General features: G+C 39.3%; 1 protein-coding gene across 2 annotated transcripts in view; it reads left to right on the top strand.

Annotated features, from left to right (window-relative positions):
* Positions 1-23,558, top strand: part of MIA3 (MIA SH3 domain ER export factor 3) — a 42,304-nt gene that overhangs the window by 10,700 nt on the left and 8,046 nt on the right. The window contains exons 5-24 of one of the 2 annotated variants that reach the window (XM_081342705.1): positions 354-626; positions 2,398-2,537; positions 8,745-8,876; positions 9,773-9,794; positions 10,604-10,692; positions 10,958-11,038; positions 11,128-11,217; positions 13,267-13,338; positions 13,500-13,604; positions 15,031-15,153; positions 15,254-15,356; positions 17,925-17,980; positions 18,070-18,160; positions 19,074-19,212; positions 20,424-20,525; positions 20,609-20,669; positions 20,761-20,796; positions 20,969-21,036; positions 21,145-21,242; positions 21,338-21,460. In XM_081342705.1, coding sequence (XP_081198831.1) covers positions 354-626; positions 2,398-2,537; positions 8,745-8,876; positions 9,773-9,794; positions 10,604-10,692; positions 10,958-11,038; positions 11,128-11,217; positions 13,267-13,338; positions 13,500-13,604; positions 15,031-15,153; positions 15,254-15,356; positions 17,925-17,980; positions 18,070-18,160; positions 19,074-19,212; positions 20,424-20,525; positions 20,609-20,669; positions 20,761-20,796; positions 20,969-21,036; positions 21,145-21,242; positions 21,338-21,460 — 2,004 coding nt within the window. Of the gene's footprint in view, positions 1-353; positions 627-2,397; positions 2,538-8,744; positions 8,877-9,772; positions 9,795-10,603; positions 10,693-10,957; positions 11,039-11,127; positions 11,218-13,266; positions 13,339-13,499; positions 13,605-15,030; positions 15,154-15,253; positions 15,357-17,924; positions 17,981-18,069; positions 18,161-19,073; positions 19,213-20,423; positions 20,526-20,608; positions 20,670-20,760; positions 20,797-20,968; positions 21,037-21,144; positions 21,243-21,337; positions 21,470-23,558 lie in introns of both variants that reach the window. The other variant, XM_081342704.1, reaches the window with a different exon arrangement.

Raw genomic sequence — 23,558 nt, 5'->3', positions numbered from 1 at the left:
TTAATATTTTAGCAATCTGGAATATACGGTAATCTTATTGGAAAGAATAAGAAATGTGTTATAGCTGAATAAGGTCTGGTCACTGCCTGCTTCAAGGACTACTTAGAAATTTGCTGCCATGAGTTTTAAGGTAAAAAAACGCAGGAGAAAAACAGAAAATGTAAACAATAAAAACAACCCACTTCTGCAGGTTTCTTGCAGGAAAAAGTACTTTTAATATCTCTGTGTGTATTCTGCCTAACTTTAAATGCTAAGTTAGAGATAACTAAAATACATTTGCAAGAAAAATGTATGTAAATAAAGGTAAGTAAAAGTGTGAACTTATAACTAACAGAAATCTCTACTTACTTTAGCTAATGGGAAACAAACAGAATATGACAGACATACTTTGGAAACCCTGGTGGAAGACACAGATCAAAAGTCTGTACTAGACACAGAACAGGTATTTGAAAAAGAAGAAACTGTTCACATGGATCAGTCAAAAGACGATGAGAACATTTTGACAGACACTGGAATGGTGCTTAATATGGAAAACAAGGATATTCCTGTGGGTGACAAAAACCTGCCAGATGTGGATGATGTCTTTGGATCAGTTGCGTCAGGAGCTAAAAAGGATTTCATTACAGGTAGCTTTCAGTATAGCTTGTTTCTTTATACAAAAATATAATATAAAAATATCTGCAAGATTATAATTCAGGAAATAACTATTTTTAAAGATATATTCATTACGAGATAGACATCCTCTTCTGTATGTACATTTTTAAAGAGACAAATGCTTAGAGCACATGTGTCAAACTCGATCGTGTCACATGTTGTTTGTGACATATCACGATGTTTTTTGCTTTGTGGAGCCAGGGTGGGCATGGCCTGCACATGATGCATCTGGCCAACAGGCCGCCAGTTTGACACCCCTAGCTTAGGGGATAAAAGTTGTTACTATGAATCAGGTTATATCAAAGTCATAGAGCTGTTTGATTTCAATTTAGCAGATTATGACAACCTAGTTAGTGTGGTTTATTAGCCATGTTTTGTGGCTTAGGATATGGTACAAACCTATGAATCTGTTCTGTTCCAGCCTACGACCAGCCCTGTTTGAATGTGAGGGACAACCCCTTTTTATAGTCAACAGGCTGGAAAATACCCAACCAAATTTATTTACAAAGAGCTCAAACAAAAGTTAAACCAAAAGTTCAAACAAGAGTTAAACAAGAATAACAGACCAGGACTCTAGCAGAAGATCTTCAAACGGTTGCCTTCAGCAACCAGAACCTCCCACACCTTCCCCTTTTATCAGCAGTCCCAAGGCGTGGCTTCTCATTGGCTTCTCCCGAGTTGCCTCATTGCCTTCCTCTGTTCTGCTCTGCTAGATTGCCTCCTGCTCCTAGCGTCCCTGAACAGAGCCAGCTGTGGATCATCTTCTTCCAATCCCTTGTGCTCACACAGCTGAGTCTGATGAAGAACAAGACGGGAGGGGCCAGGCTGAGAGTCCTGCAAAGGCTCTCCAAACCCTTCCTCCTCCTCCTCTTCAGAATCATCCAACTCAGCTGCCAGAACCACAGGCTGACACTGAATCACAACAGAATCTAATGATTATAGTTAAATAAATAATAGCTAGGGACAAGTACAAACTCAGCAGTGAAATCAAAGCATTGTTTTCTCTAAATAGTGCTAGGTGTCCACTGTACTTGCCTCATGATAGTGGAACAAGAAATATTTATTTTCAGGTTAATTGACTGGTTATGTGCCATCAACTTACTATCAACTCCTAGCAACCATATCGTTAGATTTTCTCCCTGACAATCTCTCCCTGACCTGGTCTTCCAAGGATGCAATGATAGCCTTGCTGTTGGTCATCCTCTTCTCTTTCTTTCCAGCTTTCCCAGCATCAGGGCCTTTTCTAGAGAGTTTGTCTTTGTATAACGTCCAAAGTAGGATAATTTGATTCTAATATTTCAATTGAATATAAATTTAGATACACTTCTAATTAAAAATGATTTAATGAGTCACTCAAATCTATTAAAAAGTCAGTTCAATGAGTTATGGGCAATCATTCTTTTGAACATAGTAAATTACAATTTCTAGAATTCCTCACCACCTATTCTGATTAAACTGTTAAAACTGAAATGTACAGTTCAGGATACAGTTAAAAAAACAGCTATGCAAGCTTCAGAATACAAACAGTGAAAATACAACTTCAAAATAGGTAGCCTATTTTTAATATTTTATGTGTCTGATGAACTAAACTTATTTTATGAAAACATTTATAAACCACAAGGTTTTGGTTGGCTTCTACATACTAACATGATTAGTATTATAAGTTGTGTCAAGATGCTCCCAAATTATTCTTTAATAAAAATAATTTCATTAAAAGATTCAAAATCTTTGTTTTAATTTAAGGTCAAATTAATGCTAAGGATGATGCAATGCAAGAAGATAGTAATCTATCAGAAGGAAATTCTGCTGCTCCAAACATTCTATCTATCTTGGATGAGGTAGTCCTGTCAGCCAAAGAAAATATGCAACCCATCACAGAAATTGTAAGTATTTTATCTTCTTCTTGTTGTTGTTAGTTGCGAAGTCGTGTCGACCCATCGCGACCCCATGGACAATGTTCCTCCAGGCCTTCCTGTCCTCTACCATCTTCTGGAGTCCATTTAGGCTCACGCCTACTGCTTCAGTGACTCCATCCAGCCACCTCATTCTCTGTCGTCCCTTTCTTCTCTTGCCCTCAACCTTTCCCAGCATTAGGCTTTTCTCCAGTGAGTCCTTCCTTCTCATTAGGTAGCCAAAATATTTGAGTTTCAACTTCAGGATCTGGCCTTCTAAAGAGCAGTCAGGGTTGATCTCCTCTAGGACTGACCGGTTTGATCGCCTTGCAGTCCAAGGGACTCGCAGGAGTCTTCTCCAGCACCATAGTTCAAAGGCTTCAATTCTTTGGTGCTCAGCCTTTCTTATGGTCCAACTTTCACAGCCATACATTGCAACTGGGAAGACCATAGCCTTGACTATACGCACTTTTGTTGGCACTTTTATTTTCCAGGGTGCCCAGGAAAATAAAATCGGTTGCTACCTCCATTTCTTCCCCATCTATTTGCCAGGAATTGAGAAGGCCGGATGCCATGATCTTGGTTTTCTTAATGTTTAGTTTCAACCCAACTTTTGCACTCTCCTTCTTCACTCGCAACAAGAGGCTTTAGTTCCTCTTCACTTTCTGCCATTAGAGTGGTATCATCTGCATTTCTTAGGTTGTTGATATTTCTCCCGGCAATCTTAATTCCAACTTTTGATTCATCTAGCCCTGCCTTTCTCATGATGTGCTCTGCATATAAGTTAAACAGGCAGGGTGACAGTATACAGCCTTGCCAGACTCCTTTCCCAATTTTGAACCAATCAGTGGTTCTGTGTCCAGTTCTCACTGTTGCTTCTTGACCCGCATATAGGTTTCTCAAGAGACAAATAAGATGGTCTGGTACTCCCATCTCTTTAAGAACTTGCCACAGTTTGTTGTGATCCACACAATCAAAAGCTTTATCACAGTCAATGAAGCAGAAGTAGATGTTTTTCTGGAACTCTCTGCCTTTCTCCATGATCCAGCGTATGTTGGCAATTTGATCTCTAGTTCCTCTGCCTCTTTGAAATCCTGCCTGTACTTCTGGTAGTTCTCGATCCACATACTGCTGGAGTCTAGCTTGTAGAATTTTAAGCATAACTTTACTAGTGTGAGAAATGAGTGCAATGGTGCGATGGTTTGAACATTCTTTGGCACTGCCTTTCTTTGGAACTGGAATGTAAACTGATCTTTTCCAATCCTGTGGCCATTGTTGAATTTTCCAAATTTGCTGGCAAATTGAGTGTAGCACTTTTACTGCATCGTCTTTTAAAATTTTGAATAGCTCAGCTGGAATACTGCCACCTCCACTAGCTTTGTTGTTGCTCAGCTTTTCTAAGGCCCACTTCACTTCACATTCTAGGATGTCTTGCTCAAGGTCAGTGACCACCTCATCATGATTATCAGAGACGTTAAGCTCATTCTTGTATAGTTCTTCTGTGTAATTTTGCTACCTCTTCTTAATCTCTTCTGCCTCTGTTAGGTCCCTGCCATTTTGGTCCTTTATCATGCCCATTTTTGCATGAAACGTTCCCTTCATCTCTCCAATTTTCTTGAAAAGATCTCTGGTCCTCCCTATTCTATTGTTTTCTTCTATTTCTTTGTACTGTTGATTTAAGAAGGCATTCTTATCTCTTCTAGCTATTCTCTGGAATTCTGCATTCAATTGGGTGTATCTTTCTTTTTCTCCCTTGCCTTTCGCTTCCCTCCTTTCCTCAGCTATTTGCAAAGCTTCCTCAGACAGCCATTTTGCTTTCTTGCATTTCTTTTTTTTGGGGATGGTTTTAGTTGCTACTTCTTGTACAATGTTGCAAACCTCCGTCCATAGTTCTTCAGGCACTCTATCAGATCTAATTCCTTAAATCTATTTGTCAGCTCTACTGTATATTCATCAGGGATATGATTTAGTTCATACCTGAGTGGCCTAGTGCTTTTCCCTACTTTCTTCAGTTTAAGCCTAAATTTTGCAACGAGAAGCTCACGGTCTGAGCCACAGTCAGCTCCTGGTCTTGTTTTTACTGACTGTATAGAGCTTCTCAATCTTTGGCTGCAGAGCACATAGTCAATCTGATTTCTGTGTTGGCCGTCTGGTGATGTCCATGTGTAGAGCTGTCTCTTGGGTTGTTGGAAAAGAGTGTTTGCTGTGACCATTGTATTCTTTTGACAAAATTCTATCAGCCTGTGCCCTGCTTCATTTTGTACTCCAAGGCCAAATTTGCCTGTTATTCCGGTTATCTTTTGGCTTCCTACTTTAGCATTCCAATCTCCCATGATGATAAGGACATCATTTTTTGGTTCTATAAGGTGCTGTAGGGCTGCATAGAACCAGTCAATTTCATCCTCTTCAGCACTCGTGGTTGGGGCATAGACTTGGATTACTGTGATATTGAATGGTTTGCCTTGGATTCAAACTGAGATCATTCTGTCATTTGGGGGATTGTATCCCAGTATTGTTTTTCATGCTCTTTTATTGACTATGAAGGCTACTCCATTTCTTGTGAGGGATTCTTGCCCACAATAGTACACCTGATGGTCATCTGAATTAAATTCACCCATTCCTGTCCATTTTAGTTCGTTGATACCTAAGATGTCGATGTTTAGTCTTGTCATCTCTTGTTTGACCACGTCCAGCTTTCCTTGATTCATGGATCTTACATTCCAGGTTCCTATGGAGAAAAAATCTTTACAGCATCGGACTTTTCTTTCACTACCAGATACATCCACAGCTGAGCGTCCTTTCAGCTTTGGCCCACTTGCTTCATTCTTTCTGGCGCTACTAGTACTAACCCTCTGCTCTTCCCCAGTAGCATATTGGACACCTTCCAACCTGAGGGGCTCATCTTCCAGCGTCATATCTTTTTTTCTTTTGGTACTGTCCATGGGGTTTTCATGGCAAAGATACTGTAGTGAGTTGCCATTTCCTTCTCCAGTGGATCACATTTTGTCAGAACTCTCTGCTATGACCTGTCTGTCTTGGGTGGCCCTGTATGGCATAGCTCATAGCTTCATTAAATTATGCAAGCCCCTTTGCCACAAGGCAGTACTCCATGAAGGGGTATTTTATCTTACTTGACATATAGTAGTCGTAAAAGCCAAAATTTCCCATATGCTTTCATAGAATTTGTTTCCATGGTTAAGACATAAGGGTAGAAACCAGGAGACTCTTGAATTTTATTCCTTCCTTAGGCACAAAGGCAGCTAAGTGAGTCTTGGGCCAATCACTTTCTCTAAGCCCTATTGAAAGGATGCAATAGCAAACCATTTCTGAAAAACCTTGCCAAAAAAACTTAAAGGAACTTGTCCAGGCAGTCTCCAAGAATCAAATATTGAATGGAAGGGGAAAAAAACCCAGTCATCTGGTCATCCTCTTCTCTTTCCTTCCAGCTTTCCTAGCATTAGGCCTTTTCCAGAGTGTTATAGAATTAAAATGCACACAATATTTGCAGCCTAGTCTGTACACTATTCAAATAGTAAAAACGGCACTTCCTTTGAAGAAAATTATAAACATGTAGGGGGAGAAAAGCAAAGTACAGTGTAGTATTTTTCAGTTTTAAAATCTAGTAGGAGATTGTTATGTAAAACAACTTGATATTTTCTTTAAAATTCCGTTTTGGAGCTTGCTTGTGGGTCTTTCTGTACAGCTTACTGGGTTTTTAAGCACATACTTGAAAACGTCCAGGTAGCTTTGCCTTCTCACATTGGGGTCAATAGATCTGAGCTCAGAACATGGGAACCCGGAGATTATCTGGAACCTAGAATCAGCATTGTAAGTTCCCTTTCCTTATTTTGCTGGCTAGGTCATAAGGAAAATGTATTATTTTTCAGGAGCTCAGAAGAGTCCACATAACGCAGGAGTCTTCAAACTTGGCCCTTTTATGACTTGTGGACTTCAACTCCCAGAATTCCTCAGCCAGCAAAGCTGGCTGAGGAATTCTGGGAGTTGAAGTCCACAAGTCATAAAAGGGCCAAGTTTGAAGACCCCTGACATAACGTATGATGGCTCTTCTTCTATAAAAAAAAAAGACCCTTCCTGCCATCACAGCTTACAAAAACAGAAGCCTCCACCACCACCCCCCAAACTCTTTAGCAAAGAGGCTCGTTAAACTTAGCGAGCTCAAACGCTCCTCCCTGCCCCCTTCTTCCGGTCAGAAGCCGGCTGAGCTCTGCTTCCGGGACCTTACAACCGTGACTTGCCGGCACGGGCCGATGACGTCGAGGGGTCGCGGTGGGGTCAGGGTGAGGTGACGTGTCCCTGTGGAAACAGAAGCCGGGAAGGTGCGCGCGCGCGGGGGGGGGGTGTGCTCTTGCCCCAACGGGAACGGAGGAGAGCGAGAGGGTCGTCGCGGGCTGCTTTCTCCATGGCGTCCGTTGTTCCTTCCAGCAACAGTAGCGCCGCTCTGCTTCACGGGCCGCTCTCCCGGGGCTGTGCTTCCTTTAGGGACCGTCTTTTCTGGGTGAGGAAAGGGAAGCGGGAGCGATCGAGAGGGACCAAAGGGTCTTTGCTCTGGGAGGAGCGGGGTTGCCTGCCAAATACTACCCTCGGCTACGGGCGGCGAAGGACGAGAGGGGCGTATTGAACGGGGCGGAGGGGCCTGGTGAAGACAGCTTGTTGTCACGATAGTGAGCTGAAAACAACCGCGCTCTCGGCGAGGAAATAAGCGAAAGTCGAATTGGGCTGCTGGGGAAAGACGGGGTTCTTTGTCTTCCGAAATAAATAGTAATTTTAAAAAACTGCCAGAACACATAGGTCAGGGGTAGGCAACCTCGGCTCTTTTATGACTCATGGACTTCAACTCCCAGAATTCCTGAGCCAGCTTGGCTGGCTCAGGAATTCTGGGAGTTGAAGTCCATGAGTCATAAAAGAGCCGAGGTTGCCTACCCCTGACATAGGTAGTAATTTTAAAAAAAAAAAAGACTGCCAGAACAAAATGCTGGCTTCGTACTTTGACAGGTTGTGCCACCAAGTCGCTTTCCGCTTCTAGCCACAACGTAGCCAGATGTCCTTTATACTTAAGGGACAGATTTGTGGCTGTGGGTGGCCCCGAGTAAATAGAAGTGCTAAGGAAATCAAGGAGAGGTGGGATTTTTTTTGGGGGGGGAGGGTGGGGGAAGAGTTTGTATCCTTATTTGCTTATTTCCAAATGCTGAAGGGAGTCAAAAGTTGTTAGCTACTGTGGTGGCAGAAAAATAATTTACGTACGAATTTCTGTGCTGGTAATTTAGTTCTACTTTTTAATGTTGGTGGAAACTTGATATAATTGTAGCTTGACTTCAGATAACGAAAATGGAAACGCGTAACCATCTGGATCGGAAAATGTTTGTAGCATACAGTGTAGGAAGCTGTCAGAGAATGCAACCGTTTTTAAGAGTACACATATCCACCTGAAAGCATAGAATGTAAGCATGGGAAGTTCAGGAAAAAGTACTTTAAATTAGTTCCATCTGTGTTTTCTTAATTACGTTAGGTATAGCATTAACATTACTTAAAAGTAAATTTGTTTGGCTGCAGCAGTGCCTTATATTTCTGTTTTAGTCTTAAAACAGTGGTAAACTAATTAGCTGTGGTATTTTTAGTAGCATCTTATGGATCAAAAAGAAAATATTACAACAAATCTTTTTTTTTTTGAAGATTGTGGATGGGGGAAATAAGGCAAACATGATGAGCTATGCTAAAAAAAACCTACTTACTAGGTTACGTGCACATTTTTAAAACTTAGTGTATTATATAACAAAGATGAAACAATACATTCAAAATCTGTGAAGTGTTAGATTCTAAATGTGAATCATCAGGAATAAAAAAACTAGAATGTAATTGACCTTAAGTTGTTACCATTAGCTTCTGATCTTCTGACTATAATTAGAATAATAATAGTAAAGAATGTAAACAAGAATTGTTCTAAACAAATTCAGAGTAGGAGAAAATTCCTTGTGTTGCTTGTTGAAACTTGTTATTCAACAGAGCATTGTGAATACACTTGACTCTGGCTTTATGGCTTTGGGGAATAAGAACATAATGGAAAGTTATGGAATTAATTTGAGTGAACCTTCTTAAATGAAATGTTCATAGTAGTATCCTGTATTTCTAAATGCATATTTAAATTATTTTAAATGTAGAGACTTATCCCCCTTTTTTTAGCTGGTTTCAACACTACCTGAAAACATGCAGCCTGGCCCTGACTTCCATGGATTTCCTTGGGAGCCCATTATCATCACTGCCTTTGCTGGAATTGCTACACTTGCTATTTTCTTCTGGAGAACCTGTCTATCTGTAAGTAAATTTTCAGAACTGCCTGTTTATAAGTAAACTAAAGCAAATAAGCAAACCTGGTATACTAACAATTAGAGTAGATAATTAACTTCAGCAGTGAATTATAAATCTTTGCATATCAGTTGATGCCTTGTTTTATCATTAGAAGCAAAACATAACATATATTCAAAATGTGCTGTTACTAAAATACTTAGGTCATCTTTTTCATTCATCTGAAAAATGTGTTGTTGATATTTGCCAGCTTTGGTGTTGTTGCTTTTATGATTAAGTTTGATACAGTAATTAAGCATATTTAATTCATTCATTTTTTATAATTTGGGCATTGGTCTGAATTTTCAGGATAAAGTGATTTGGGTGAGTGTATTATCTGTGGAAACCAATTGTTGTAAGGAAGAGAACAATAACATTGAGGTTGTAAAATCATAACAGTAAATCATGGCTATTTATAAGACATATTGATGTGAAAGAGGATATCGGTATGCATGCTGCTATTAAAGTCCTCAGCTTGAAATTACGATATAGGCAGTGACAAATGATTTGATAGGCAACAAAATTTGGGCAATCATTTAATCTTTATCTTGTTTATTATATCATGTGGACAATTCTCTAATTAAGCTTTGAAATTCTTTGTGTATGTGAAAAATTGTTGACTGAATTGTTTCTATATAAGAATTGAGTAATCAAACCTGTGACTTGTTTTTCTAGTAAGACATTGAACTTGAAACTAATTAGAATCAGCTTAGATGTGTTATGTCACTTGATGCTTGTGCTGGAAGCAGTTTATTTGAACTTGTCTTGGTAGCAGTATATTTGGTCAGCACTTGATTTTTATTGTTGAAATTCTATTAATAAAATGACTATTTTTATAACATTTTTATTCTTTTTATTCCTTGTAGGTTAAGAGTAGAATGTATCAAGGTAAAAAAAATTGCCCTTAAAAATTGTACTGTGACTAATTTGGGGGGCGGCGGGAATTGCTTGCTTAATATAAGTATGTGCTCTTATAAGTAATAGAATATGCTGTGCTGTCATGTGTACTTAATGCTATTTGGGCACGATGAGCTTCTGTTTCAATGTTGTGGGTCAATGACAGAGAAAATTTAGGATTTCAAAACATCTTAACTCTTTCTCAATTCTCTATTTCTCAAATAGCACTGTCCTGTTTATTTGAGTTATATTGGCTTTCTGCACTTTATTAATATCACTTGGGGAAAACACTTTTTCTTCTGTAGAGTTTTTGGACAGCTGAGCTGAGAATAGGAGACTTAAGAAACATTAATGTAATTTCAGCATTTTGACTACTGAATATTTATTATTTCCAAAATTCCATTGTTTCCTCTCTGCCTCAGTCTTTCCAAATAAATTCCTAAATACACTGTCTTCACTACCTCACTATAATTTTGGCCAATTTGTTCTCACAGTGAGAAGTACCTTCCTTTTGACTCTGAAAGAAAGCCATAACAGGAATGTTTATCAGTTTGAAACATTACTGTATTATAAACTTGTAGAATTTTCCCCATCAGTATTTTTCATCTAAAAATACCAAACAGATTTGTACATTTAAATGATATGCTCCATAGTGGAAAATTGCCTGTTGTTTTCCAGTGATGAAATTAATGCTGTGGGAGGAGGAGTACACGGGAAATTCATTGGTCAGCTTTTGAGGTATAACAGCAAATATTCCAGTTCTGCAACAAACTGTTCTACATTTGTCTTTTTTTTCTTAGTGACAGAAGCACAGCTAGCAGAAAAAATTAAGACTCTTCTGAAAGAAAAGACAGAAATATTAGAAAAGTTGTCAGAATATGATCAAAAGGTATGTATGCATTCATATCTTTGAATTGTGACATGAGACAAATATCTGGAATAAGTATAAATGTCTTTCTGTGTGAATTTATTTACTTTGATTAATCTAAAATTTATCATAATTTGTAATACTGAGCAGGTAAGTAAACTGTCCTAAAAACCTTAAAAGTTAAAAGAATAAAATAAAAATAGTAGAGACTGTCAAGTAACAAGGAAAACTTGGGATTATAGGCCATTATTTGTTATTTACTACATTATTTTCCCATTGTGATTAGATAAAGGAAAGGGTAAAAGAAGCTGTGGAGGAAGGCCAGAAAGAAAATACAAGTCTTGCAGAGGAAATTGCAAAGCTTAAGGTATGTAGGATTGATGATTTTTGTTGTATGTGCAATGTGTTAAAGAATTGGAATTCAGTTCAGTTCAATTGATATCACATATGTTACAGGACACAAATAACTTTCTGGATAACAGAATGAAAAATGTAAACACCATGCTAGAAGAGGAGAAAAAACACAGTTTGAAGAAACAGAAAGAAGTAAGTAATTTATTTGCCACAGAGAGTTTAATCAGTCTTGGAATCCATTAGGAAGAATAATATCCCAACTCTTTATTTTTGCTCCTGCTTCTACTCTATCCTGAGATCTAATATTCACATATTTACTCAATTCATATATATATTATTGTAGTTATACTGATTTTACAATCTGCTTTTGTACTGTGGTACCGTATTTTCCGGCATATAAGACGACTTTTTTACCCATGAAAATCATCTCAAAAGTTGGGGGGTCGTCTTATACGCCCAGTCGTCTTATACGCTGGAAAATAGTACATAAATCAATCGAGCGCCCCCGTTCTTGCAAAGCAACTTCAAGCCTCTCCCTTCCCACCCCCAAGAGCCTCTCAGCCCCTTCCCCTTGCAAACGCCAGACCCCGGGAGCTCTTGCGTCTATTCCAAAGGGTGGGTGGAAGGAAAAGCCCCTTTCGGCTCCGGCTTGGCTGCAAGTCAGCGAGCCCGGGAAGGCACGCCCTCCCCTCTCACTGTGGAGGAAGCAGGGCAGGCTGGCGTCGGGCGGGAGCCGGCAGGGCAGTCCTGCGCACACGCGCGCTCCCCAGCTCCTAAGGAGTCCTCGGGGAGCCATGGCAGGCGCCTCACGCTCTTCCCTCTTGAGGCAGCATCGGCGGAGCTGTCCGGCGTCGGGCGGGAGCCGGCAGGGCAGTCCACCCGACGCCGGACGGCTCCGCCGATGCTGCTTCAAGAGGGAAGAGCGTGAGGCGCCTGCCGCGCGCGTGCGCAGGACTGCCCTGCTGGCTCCCGCCCGACGCCGAACGGCTCCGCTGATGCTGCCTCAAGAGGGAAGGGCGTGAGGCGCCTGCCATGGCTCCCCGAGGACTCCTTAGGAGCCGGGGAGCGCGCGCGTGCGCAGGACTGCCCTGCCGGGGAGTGCCAGACACTAGCCTGCCCTGCTTCCTCCACAGTGAGAGGGGAGGGCGTGCCTTCCCGGGCTCGCTGATTTTCCGGCGTATAAGACGAAAAATCTTGAAAATCATCTCAAAAGTTGGGGGGTCGTCTTATATGCCCAGTTGTCTTATACGCCGGAAAATACGGTATATTCTTTTGAGGATAACATAATTTTCTAAACATTTCTTTTTCTTTGCAGATTATTGATTTGTTATAAGAATACCATATACATTTTGTTAAAGCATAATATATATTATGTTTACATACTGTATTTTAATATGCAAAGTGTTTGTTGGAATTTACATAATAGTCCTGTCAAGTAGGCAGTATTATTTCTGCTTGGCAGGTGCTGTGAGAGAGAGTAAGAAAACAGGGCCATTCTTGTTTGAAGCTATTGCTAGTAAAAAATAATACAAGTAGTGCTCGACTTGCAACAGTTTGTTTATTGACCGTTCAAAGTTACAACGGCACTGAAAAATGTGACTTATGACCATTTTTCACAGTTACGTCTTTTGAAGCATCCCCATGATCATGTGATCAAAATTCAGTTGCTCGGCAACTGGTTCATGACCTTTATGATCTTTGCTGTGTCCCAAGCTTATGTGATCACCTTTTGTGACCTCACAAGCAAAGTTAATGGGGAAGCCAATTCACTACACAACTGGGTTACTAACTTTATCAATTTCAGTGATTGGCTTAACAACTGTGGCAAGAAAGGTTGTAAAATGGGGCAAAACTCACTTAACAAATGTCTCAACAGCAGAAATTTTGGGCTCAATTGTGGTCATAAGTTGGGGACTGCCCGTATCCAATGCTCTATATTAACTATGTTATCATTTTTTACACTGAAACTAGTCAGTTCTTAGGCATAACTAAGAGCCTTTCTAAACCTTTTGTTGAGGAATTAAGGATGCTCTTTCTAAAATGATCTATATTGGGGATTTATAACCATTTTGATTTTCTGATTTAATCTAATAAATAATTGGGAATTTGGCTGATATTAATCTAAAAGATTGCTTAACTCTTCCCAAAAATATGTGCACAAAAACAAATCTGTTATTGCAATAACTGAATTTGACTTTATGTACAATGTACATAATAGTTTTTTTATTTCTATTTGCATAGATTATGGAAGCACATAAGTCTTTGGAGAAACTCCAAGAAGTCATTACTTTGCATTCTGTAGAGCTCTCTGAGGTAAAGCATCTGGATCTTTAACTTAAAGCAGCTTTTATGACTATTAAAAACAATATCTATAAACTTAATGTTTGGGCAGATAAAATTCTTGCATAATCAGTGCTTGATAATATGATTTTTTAAAAAAGATTTGTATCACAGATGTGCAATTATTGATACAGGTTCAGATAGCTCTTAATGAAGCTAAATTAAGTGAAGAAAAAGTGAAGTCTGAACTGCATCGCATGCAAGAAGAAAATATGAGACTGAAGAAGAGTAAGGAGCAAGTGAGTTGTGCTTACCCAATTATTCCTAATAAATTACCTTTTTGAATATTCTAGCCTGTGTGTTAGGTTTGCTGAAGACTTGAATGTTATATATTTCATTGAGGACACCAGTAATGCCATAAGGCAATTAAGAAAAGGTGAGCCTTGGATGGTAATTTAAGACATGTTGAGGAAGCAAACCGTCCAAGTAACTAAAGGCTATTGCAGTTCAGGGCAGGCCTCTATGGAGAATTGCAGTTAAAGGAAGACATGGTTTTCTAATGCCAGCTTGATATTTCTTTGGAATTATACTTTAAGAATGCTTTTGCCGCTAAACACCCTAACTGGCCATTATATCCATTATTTTCCTCTGCTTTATTGTATGGCGTATTGGCATCTTGGGCTAACCAGATTATTCCACCTTTAACGATGGGGAGGTGAGGTGTTACCCCCCGTTGATAGGGCTTGCAACTTGGGCGTCCTCCTGGATTCACGGCTCAATTTTGAAGATCATATAGGAGCCATGACCAGGGGGGCTTTTGCCCAGGTTCACCTGGTGCGCCAGTTGCGACCCTATCTGGACCGAGATGCCCTACGTACAGTCACTCATGCGCTCGTGACCTCCCGTCTAGACTACTGCAACGCTCTCTACATGGGGCTGCCCTTGAGGACCACTCGGAGGCTTCAGCTGGTGCAGAATGCGGCCGCGCGAGCTGTGATGGGGGGTTCCCGATACTCCCATGTAACACCTCTACTCCGCGAGCTGCATTGGCTTCCGGTTTCCCTCCGGGTGAGATTCAAGGTGCTGGTGATGACCTATAAAGCCCTGAATGGCTTGGGTCCGGGATATCTGAGGGAACACCTGCTGCCAGCATCAAGCTCCCTTTGTCCAGTGCGCTCCCACAGGGAGGGTCTTCTCAGGGTGCCGCCGATAAAAGACTGTCGTCGGATAACACCCAGGGGAAGGGCCTGCCCTCTGGAACCAGCTGCCCGTGGAGCTTAGGACTGCCCCCGACCTTCGCACATTTCGCCGGGACCTGAAGACCTGGCTCTTTGAGCTCTCCGGCCCAGGCTGAGAATTTTTAACTGGGGTTTTTAATTTTAGGGATGATTTAATCTTTTTAAATTTGTTTTTAACTTTTGTACTGGTTGTTTTAAATACCCTGTAAACCGCCCTGAGTCCTTCGGGAAAGGGCGGTATATAAATCTAATAAAATAAAAAAAAATAAAAAAATAAGTATTGTTTATATTCACAAATGTTAAACAAGTGCACATGAGTGTATGCACATCCTCAAATACGAGTGAAAGAAAAGCATTTCAAATCTGATCTTCATTTTAAACCATGTGAATATTTAGATGCCTGCAGTAGTTCACCGAGCACTTCATGTGAACCATGTAGGATTGTTTTGAAAGATACATTTTGATAAATTTTAACTTATTTTTTTAGCTGCTGCAAGAAGCAGAGGGCTGGAGCGAAAGGCACGCTGAGCTCAGTGAACAGATAAAATTATATCAGAAGTCTCAGAAAGACACTGAAGAAGCACTTGCCTATAAAGAAAATGAAAATGAGGTAAATTCAGTATAGCTATGCAGTAGTTTATTCCATGATTGCATCATTATATTGCCGTATCAATATTCTATTTCTTTTGGGTTTTTTCCTGCTGCTTTAGGTTTTGACAAACTGTGTTATGCAGCTGAAGCAACTTGATGCAGATTGTGAGTTAGAAGATAAGAAACAGGAAGGAAATGATCTGGCCAATGGAGAGATCTCAGGTACCTAAAACTCAGAAGACAGATTTCTTGTATGGTACTAACACAAAGGCCAATTTTGAACAATAGTTAATTGAGCAATAGTTAAAGTAATAGTGGAGCCTACCACTGTATGAACAAATCTTATATTATAGTGATTTTATTTAAAGGGGAAAAATTGTTCTGTCTCTCAAAACAATATAATTTCTGCCTTGACTTGAGTTCCTTACACTAACTGGCTCTGATAATCATCATTCCACTTTATGTGATATGTCTGTTGGAGCAAAATAACAAGTTGGTTCAAAATAATGTTTACAAGTTGTTAAACAACTATTTTTCTCTTTGACAGATATGACTGTAGAAATGATGGCTCTTGGGTAGGAGCATGGCTTGTTCTCAGAATTCCAGATTTCCCTACCATCCCCAAAAGAATGAGGACCCAAACAGAGAGCATGTTGTATTAGCAATAGCACTTAGATTATATCATATACTTTATTATATATTTAGTGTTTTTATTATACTTTACTACCGTGGTCATAAGAACCTTTGGCGGGGGCTATAAAGATAAAAGCAAAATGATCATAAAACCACTAATAATGAATTATTAGATAAGTGCACTTCTTACATTCTAGTTTGCAATGTAATTCACAAGATAACTAGCTGAATTTCTTTTTCTTTTTGTAATATTTTATTAATTTCTAATTTTACCTTTGTATTTAAAAAGCAACATGGTGACTGGGTTAATTGATAATTCAATAACATACAAAAGTCTTTAGTACAATTCTCAAGTTACCACATGAAATAATTCCTCTCTTTTTCCCTTAATATCTACTGTCTCATATTTAAACTAATACAGTTCTTATTATATCAATTAAGTAAAGATAGCATTGTTACATTTATCAATAAATTTTTAGCTTACACATATAATAACAACAACAACAATAATATAAGTTGGAAGGGACCTTGGAGGTCATCTAGTCCAACCCCCTGCTCAGGCAGGTAACCCTATACCATTTCAGGCAAATGGCTGTCCAGTCTCTTCTTAAAAACTTCCAGTGTTGGAGCATTCACCACTTCTGGAGGCAGGTTGTTCCCTTGGTTAGGCAGGTTGTTCCACTGGTTGCAGGTTAGTTTATCCTAGTTACTTTGACGTTCAATCTTTATAGACAATCAATGTCCTATAATTAGTTTTTCCCAATTTTTAGTTTCCCATCAATATTTAAATTTAACATTTGATATTTATAATTTCCAAGTTTTAAGTAACCAGTTTTCTTTATCACAATTCATAACAAAGTCTAATATTCAAAATATACATCTTATCCATATGAATATATTCTATTTCCCACCGTCTTACATCATCTAGTTAATAATACAGTATAACGTCCTTATTTTCAACTAATTTCCAAATGTCTTAAATTTAATGACCAAAACTTCCCCTATTTCAACATCAAATATTTCCCCTTTTTCCCTTAATATCTACTGTCTCATTTTTAAGCTAATACAGTTCTTATTATATTAACTAAGTAAAAACATGTTTATTACATTTATCAAACAATTTTTAGCTTATACATATCTTAATTACTTTTGCATTCAGTCTTTATAAACAATATCCTATTTATTTGTTTTCCCCAATTTTTAATTTCCCATCAATATTCAAGTTTAACTTTTAATATTTATACTTCCAAATTTTAAATGACCAAAATTTTCTTTACCTCAATTCATGACAAAATCTGGTATTCAAATTACACATCTTGTCTATTTGAATATATTCTGTTTTAATTAGTAATATAAAATCCTCTAATAAATCAAAAACAATAATTTTCTTCAGCCTTATTCTGGCTTTCTTCCTTAGCCAGCTTGCCTTCCATGTCAATGCTTTTAAGTCATCAAATAGATCTCCCTCTGTTGTTATATATATTATTGAAGTAAAAGAGACCATCAGTCGCCATTTTTTTTGGAAGCGAATCATCTCTCTATTATTCCAGATCTCCATAGTTCTCCTCATATGTCTGTCTTCCCTTCGGTCTGTTCTTCTTCTTGGTCCTCAGGTTTCTTCTGGTTTATATAGAAAGTCTTTTCCATTTTCAATGTTGTCAGCCCCTTTACTAAATTTTCCATTGACTCTATTTGTTCGTCAGTTGAATCCTCTATCATAGTATTTAATTGTTCCAGTTCTTCTGTTATGTTCTGCGTAGCTGATTCTTTAATTGTAGTTAAAGTTTGAGTTCGTATATCTAGGCTGACATCTTGTTCTTTTCTGTAGCATCATATTTCATCACAAGCTGAAAGAATGGTTTCATGTATTGCTTTCAACATAAAAAGAATCTGTTCCTGGTCTTCATCCATCCATATCCATAGCTGAATTTCTATTGCCATAACCCTTTCTTACCTTAGTAGAAATGTTTAATTTGTATGATGATTGTGTGTGTGTGTGTGTGTGTGTGAGTGAGATGTGTATATGTGTATATAAATATATGTATATAAAATAAATTGGCTCAAAATGAAACTTTTATGAGAAATTATCTGTGAGCTCTCTTTTGAAAATATTATTTGCATGTTAAACACAATGAAATAATGTCTTTCTTTCCTTAGATTCCAGGAATGAAAAGATGAAGGCTCAAATTAAACAAATGATGGATGTTTCAAGGGTATACAACACATTGATTTACCTAATCAATATGACCCATGTTTATATTATAGCATAGTTCATCACTTGCTATTCACTAATCTTTTGCAGGTTAAAACAACATTATCTATCATTGAAGAAGAAAGAGATAACTTACGTTCCAAACTAAATGATGAAGTAGCAGCAAGACATGAATTAGAAGGTGTGTTCAGCAAATAAGAGTTTAAAATTATCATTTTAAATCAAGTATTATGCTTCATTCTGGAGACAAACAATGTCTATCCTGATTTCAGATTTTGATTTTACGTCTTAGCAGTTCATACTTTTTTGTGACAATAGAAGTTATAGCTTTTAGGTTAGCTATCTCTTAGCCTTGACTTCATATCCAGTAACCCAGAAAAATGCAGTTCTTACCGGAGAGCAGTTCCGAGTGAGCCTTGATTATTTGTTTCAGGTCCTGCATTTTGATTCCACAGAGGGAGTGCAAAACGTAGGGAGGGAAACAGATTGTCTACCCACTTTTTTTTCAAATTCTCAGGTTTTCAAGTATGCCCTGCCTGCTATCCTGAAACTAGAATGTATTCTGTGCTTTTGAGCCAGTTTTTAACTCCTGGCAACTGCCTAGACTAGTTTCTGCAGTTTTCTTGGCAAGGTTTTTCAGAAGTGGTTTGCCATTTCCTCCTTCCTAAAACTGAGAGGAGTAATTGGCCCAAGGTCACCCAGTTGGCTTTGTGCCTGAGGCAAGATTGGAATTCAACCTATTTCTAGCCTTATACCTTAATCACTATGCCAAACTGGTTCTTCAAACAAGAATATGGGCCTAGTAAAAAGAAGGGCTGTGCATAAGTCAATTTTATATTTTTTTTGTCTACTTTTAAGATGTGCATATGTATATGTTGACTAATATAAGCCTCGTGTTGCCTCTCTGCTCTCTTCCTCATTTCCCTGATCCATACTTCACTTCTGAGGACTGCTATCTTTTTTTAAAAAAAAAAATCTGCTCCTAAATGGCTTCATTCTCCAAGTAGTGTTTTGTGTTGCTACATCAGTCCACATAAGAAGTGTTAAAAGCATACAAAGAATGAAGTAATACTATGTAATTTATTTTATTGCAGAGCAAATCAAGAAGCTGGAGCATGATTCATGTTCCACACAGACAGTAAAATCTCAGCTGGAAAGTGAGTGTAAAATGCTCCACCAGAAAGTAGAGATTCTCAATGAACTTTATCAGCAGAAAGAAATGGCACTTCAAAAGTAAGTATTTTTAAATAACCATAGGGTCTATAATATAATATAATTAAGCTATAATATAATGCAATCAATCTAGCGATCAACTCCTAGCCTCGTGGGTACAGCAATTTTCAACTGGTGGCATGAGTGATAATGTTAAGGCATACCTGCTAGCAGTCCTGGAAAAATAGAGGAAACCTCACATGGCAATTGTTAAGACAGCAAGCACACTCTCCAGTCCTGGTCATCATATGTAAATATTTACTTATCCATTGAAAATCTATTTTATGTTTGGCATCCTGCAGGATAAACTGTTTATAAAATTAATACATTCAGTAGAACGCTTACATATTCATGTTACAAAAGGAGAGTGTGTTGTTTTTTTTAATCCCATTTATATCCCGCCCTTGTCCGAAGATTCAGGGCGGTTTACAATCTAAAGCACAAATCAATGTGCTTAGCAATAGCCTTCATTCTATGTATATGCCTGCTTATTATTAGGGCTTTCGCCGCCGCCGCCCCCCCAGCGGCATTATTACAAAGTCAGCTTAATTGCCCCCAACAATCTGGGTCCTCATTTTACCTACCTCGGAAGGATGGAAGGCTGAGTCAACCTTGAGCCTGGTGGGATGCGAACCTGCACTAATTGCAGGCAGCTGGTGTTACTTAAGGAGGCATTAGCCCACTGCTCCACCAAGGCAGTATCATGAGAAAGGAAACCTAATGAAGTAGTAAGAATTGCTAGGTGTGCCTTCAAGATGTTTCATTAGGGAAATCGTATCCTGTATATGAAACCCAAAATTTGTCCATACCTTTATTGCATTTAAACAGGGTTGGGTTTTTTGGCTAGTGGGTTTCTTTAAGCACTGTGCTGTTACCATTTCTTCAGTGACAATCACAGCTCTGAAGTTTTGTTACAGAAGTTTCAGTTTTCTAAAGTAAGATGAGGTGTTTTCTTAAGGGATGTATTGGCATTTTAAATGAGCTTGTCTTTGCTGGTTTCTCATGCTGATGTTCTTTTGCTGGAAAGTAAAGTGCCAGCATATTTGATAATACTAAATGGAGAAGGGCACGCTCTTACTCCTTCCTTAACAAGAGGCAGTGCTCTTGTATCTTTCTTCAAGATTAGTTCGACTGTCTTCCTACCACCTCTCTTCTGATTACTTGCTTTTTGGTATTAGCAGTTGAACATAACTTGATTGTGCTTCATTATGCCACTTTTTATTTTGTCCTAGGAAATTGACACAAGAGGAGTATGAACGTCAAGAGAAAGAGCAGAAGCTCTCTGCTGCAGATGAAAAGGCAGTCCTGGCTATTGAAGAAGTCAAAGTCTACAAGTAATTCTCATATATAAATAGTCGACTTTTGATTTTGAGGGAAAGCATTGTGATTAGAAAGAATTTTTCATCTTCTTTAACAGGCAGAGAATTCAGGAAATGGAGGAAGAATTGCAAAAAACAGAGCGGTCTTATAAAAATCAGGTCTGGAGCTATTTCAAGACATTCTGAAAAAGAAAACTTTGGATTATAAGGTGAAATGCAAATTAAAACATTTTTTCTTTCATATTTTAAGATTGCTGCTCATGAGAAGAAGGCCCATGACAATTGGGTAAGGCTATGTTTTCTTTTAAGAACAGCATTTCAGCTTTGAATATTTTGCTGCATTACACTTAATTTACTATAGCCTCTTGATATTCCTGAAAGCTGTTCTAGTAGGCTTTGATTTCAAGCGATATTTGACTAACAGTTTCTGATTTATGTACTTCTATCTTTTTTTGCAGCTCATAGCACGTTCTGCAGAGAGGGCATTAGTTGAAGAAAAAAGGGAATCTGCCAGCTTGAGACAAAAGTACGCATGTTTTATACATGTGATCACTATTTCTAAGAGACAACATTAAGAAAGAGTTATTTTTTTAAGTGGCTGGATTGCATTAATAATGTTCTTTTTTCTTATTAGAATCATAGAGGTGAATCAAAAACTAGCTTCCCTTCAGAGACCAATAATTGTGAAACCAACTGCAGGCCGGCCAGACCATCAGACTTTACCTCGCAGAGGTATAGTTGTTTCCCATGTCTTTAAACTTACCATTTTAGAAGAGGAAATAGATACTTTGCCATATTTCCTGTGTATTATTTCTATTTCATAACAGGTCCATTAAGTCGAGATGGATCTTTTGGCCCCTCGCCTGTGAGTGGGGGAGCTCCTTCCCCACCACTGATGATGGAACCACCTGGACGACCTCATTCTGCCAACCCAAGAGATGGATCAAGAGGTGAACTTAGTAAGCAATCTTTTTTTAATAATTATTCTGCAGCAAGAAATTGATATTTTTATATCTTCTAAACTAACATACATAATTTAATATTTACTGTTTACATATTTATCTCTTTACTATTAGTAAGCAGCCCAGAGTTGCCTTATCATTGAGATGGACAGAATTTAAAAGTAATAAATAAATAAATAAAGGAATTCTCTGGGTTAACAATAGCACAGGTAGTCTTCATTGTAAAACTGCCACTGGGACAGACAACTCACTCATTAAGTGACATAGTAAGTGGAAAAATTGCATGCCTGCGACTGTGTTTACAATTTTATTTCAGCTTTCCTTTGTGGCATCAGAAGGATATGACCCTAAGCAGCTGAGTGAGCTCAATTGGCAGGGAAGGTTTCTGAAACTTAACTCATGAAAAAATCTTATACTTCTTCTCTCCCACTCCCTCGCCCTTTGGAATGCTCCCCCAGAAGAAAATTGTATTTATATTCATTGGAGAGGAAGGGATTACCACAAAATAAGCAGCACACACAGGGGAATACACATTGAAAAGAATGCACTACTGTGTTTTTCCGGAAATAAGACCTATGCTGAAAATAAGCCCCAGCTTGATTTTTACACGTGCGCCCAATATAAGCCCTACCCCAGAAATAAGCCCTATTTTTGGGGTGAGGCAGACATGTAAAAATCAAGCTAGGGTGCGGGGGTGGAGCTGCCCCACGTGCCCTGCACCTGCTTACTTTAGGACCATGATAGCCAGGTCTCCCACGCCCCAACACTTGTCGCACCGCTGCCTGAGTTTTGCGGCCGCTTGTGGCCAAATGCCACATGCCATATCGCACCACTGCCACCACTTGCCGCAGGAGACAGTAAGGCTCGTTGTACTGCTGCTGCCACTTGCAACTAGAAGCCGCACAATGTGTCATGCTGATTGCACCGCTGCTGCTGCTCGCAGCTGAAGTCTGCAAGGCTCATTGCGCTGATCTCCCTGCCGCCGCCGCCGCTGCTCACAGCTGAAGGCCATGAGATCTGTCGCACCAATCTCACCGCTCCCACTGCTCGCAGAAGGAGGCCCCACGGTTATCGTGCCGATTGCATGCCAGTGCCATCGATCGCAGCAGGGGTGCAATTGGCATGCTGAGCCTTGTGACTCCCTGCCGCAAGTGGTGCCAGCGGCACAATCAGCACAACAAGCCACGTGGCTTCCTTTGAGAGGCAGCTGGGGCGCTCTGTGCCACGTGGCGTGGGAATGCAAGCAGCCACAGAAGAACTCAGACAGTGGTGCAAGAGGTATCTGGGCATGGGAGGCCTGGCTGTGGCAGTCCTAAGGTAAGCAGGTAAGACATCCCCCGAAAATGAGACCTGGTGCCTCTTTTGGAGGCCCAAAAAAATATAAGAACAGGTCTTATTTTCAGGGAAACACGGGTAGTGCCAGATGTTTGCTTATCACACAGACCAAGATAATATGCACCTTGGTCACAAAGTTACTTTTCATCACTGCCGTAACCGTGAACAGTCACTAAATGAGGACTACAACATGAAAGTGGACTGTCACTTGCACAGTGGGATTTGCTTTTTTTTTCCTTTTCCCTTTATTCCACTTGAGGATATCCTCATTCATTTGAAATAGACATGGGGAATTTTGGTAGAAACAAACCTTGCTCCACTAATGATATTTGTTCAGTTGGATAGACCTGGTTAATATTTCTCTCATTTCTATTACCGTCGCTCTCCATTATGTTAACATCACCTTTGTATCTTGGAGGAGCTCATATCTGGTTAACCTTGCGCACTTCAGTTACTAAAGATTGCACTTTGGCCATATCTATTTTGCACCATCATCTTAATCACCTGAAAAATATTAAACATTCTTTCCAGTAATCAAAAAGATGCTCACCTTTGGCTTGGCACAACATATGGATCTACCCAGTGGTGGGATTCAAATATGTGAACAACCGGTTCTCTGTGTGGATGCCGCTTCTGGAAGTCCATTCTGGGCCTGGGCAACAAAAAAATTAGCTACCGGTTCTGTCAAAGTGATGCGAACTGGCTGAATCTCACCACTGGATCTGCTCAGTGTGGCAGATGCTTTTCTTGA

Source organism: Vipera berus, assembly GCF_964194415.1.
Source record: "Vipera berus genome assembly, chromosome: 1".
In the NCBI taxonomy this organism is placed as follows: Eukaryota; Metazoa; Chordata; class Lepidosauria; order Squamata; family Viperidae; genus Vipera; species Vipera berus.
The sequence above is the reverse complement of the archived record's forward strand: the minus strand, read 5'-3'. Positions and strand labels throughout refer to the sequence as shown.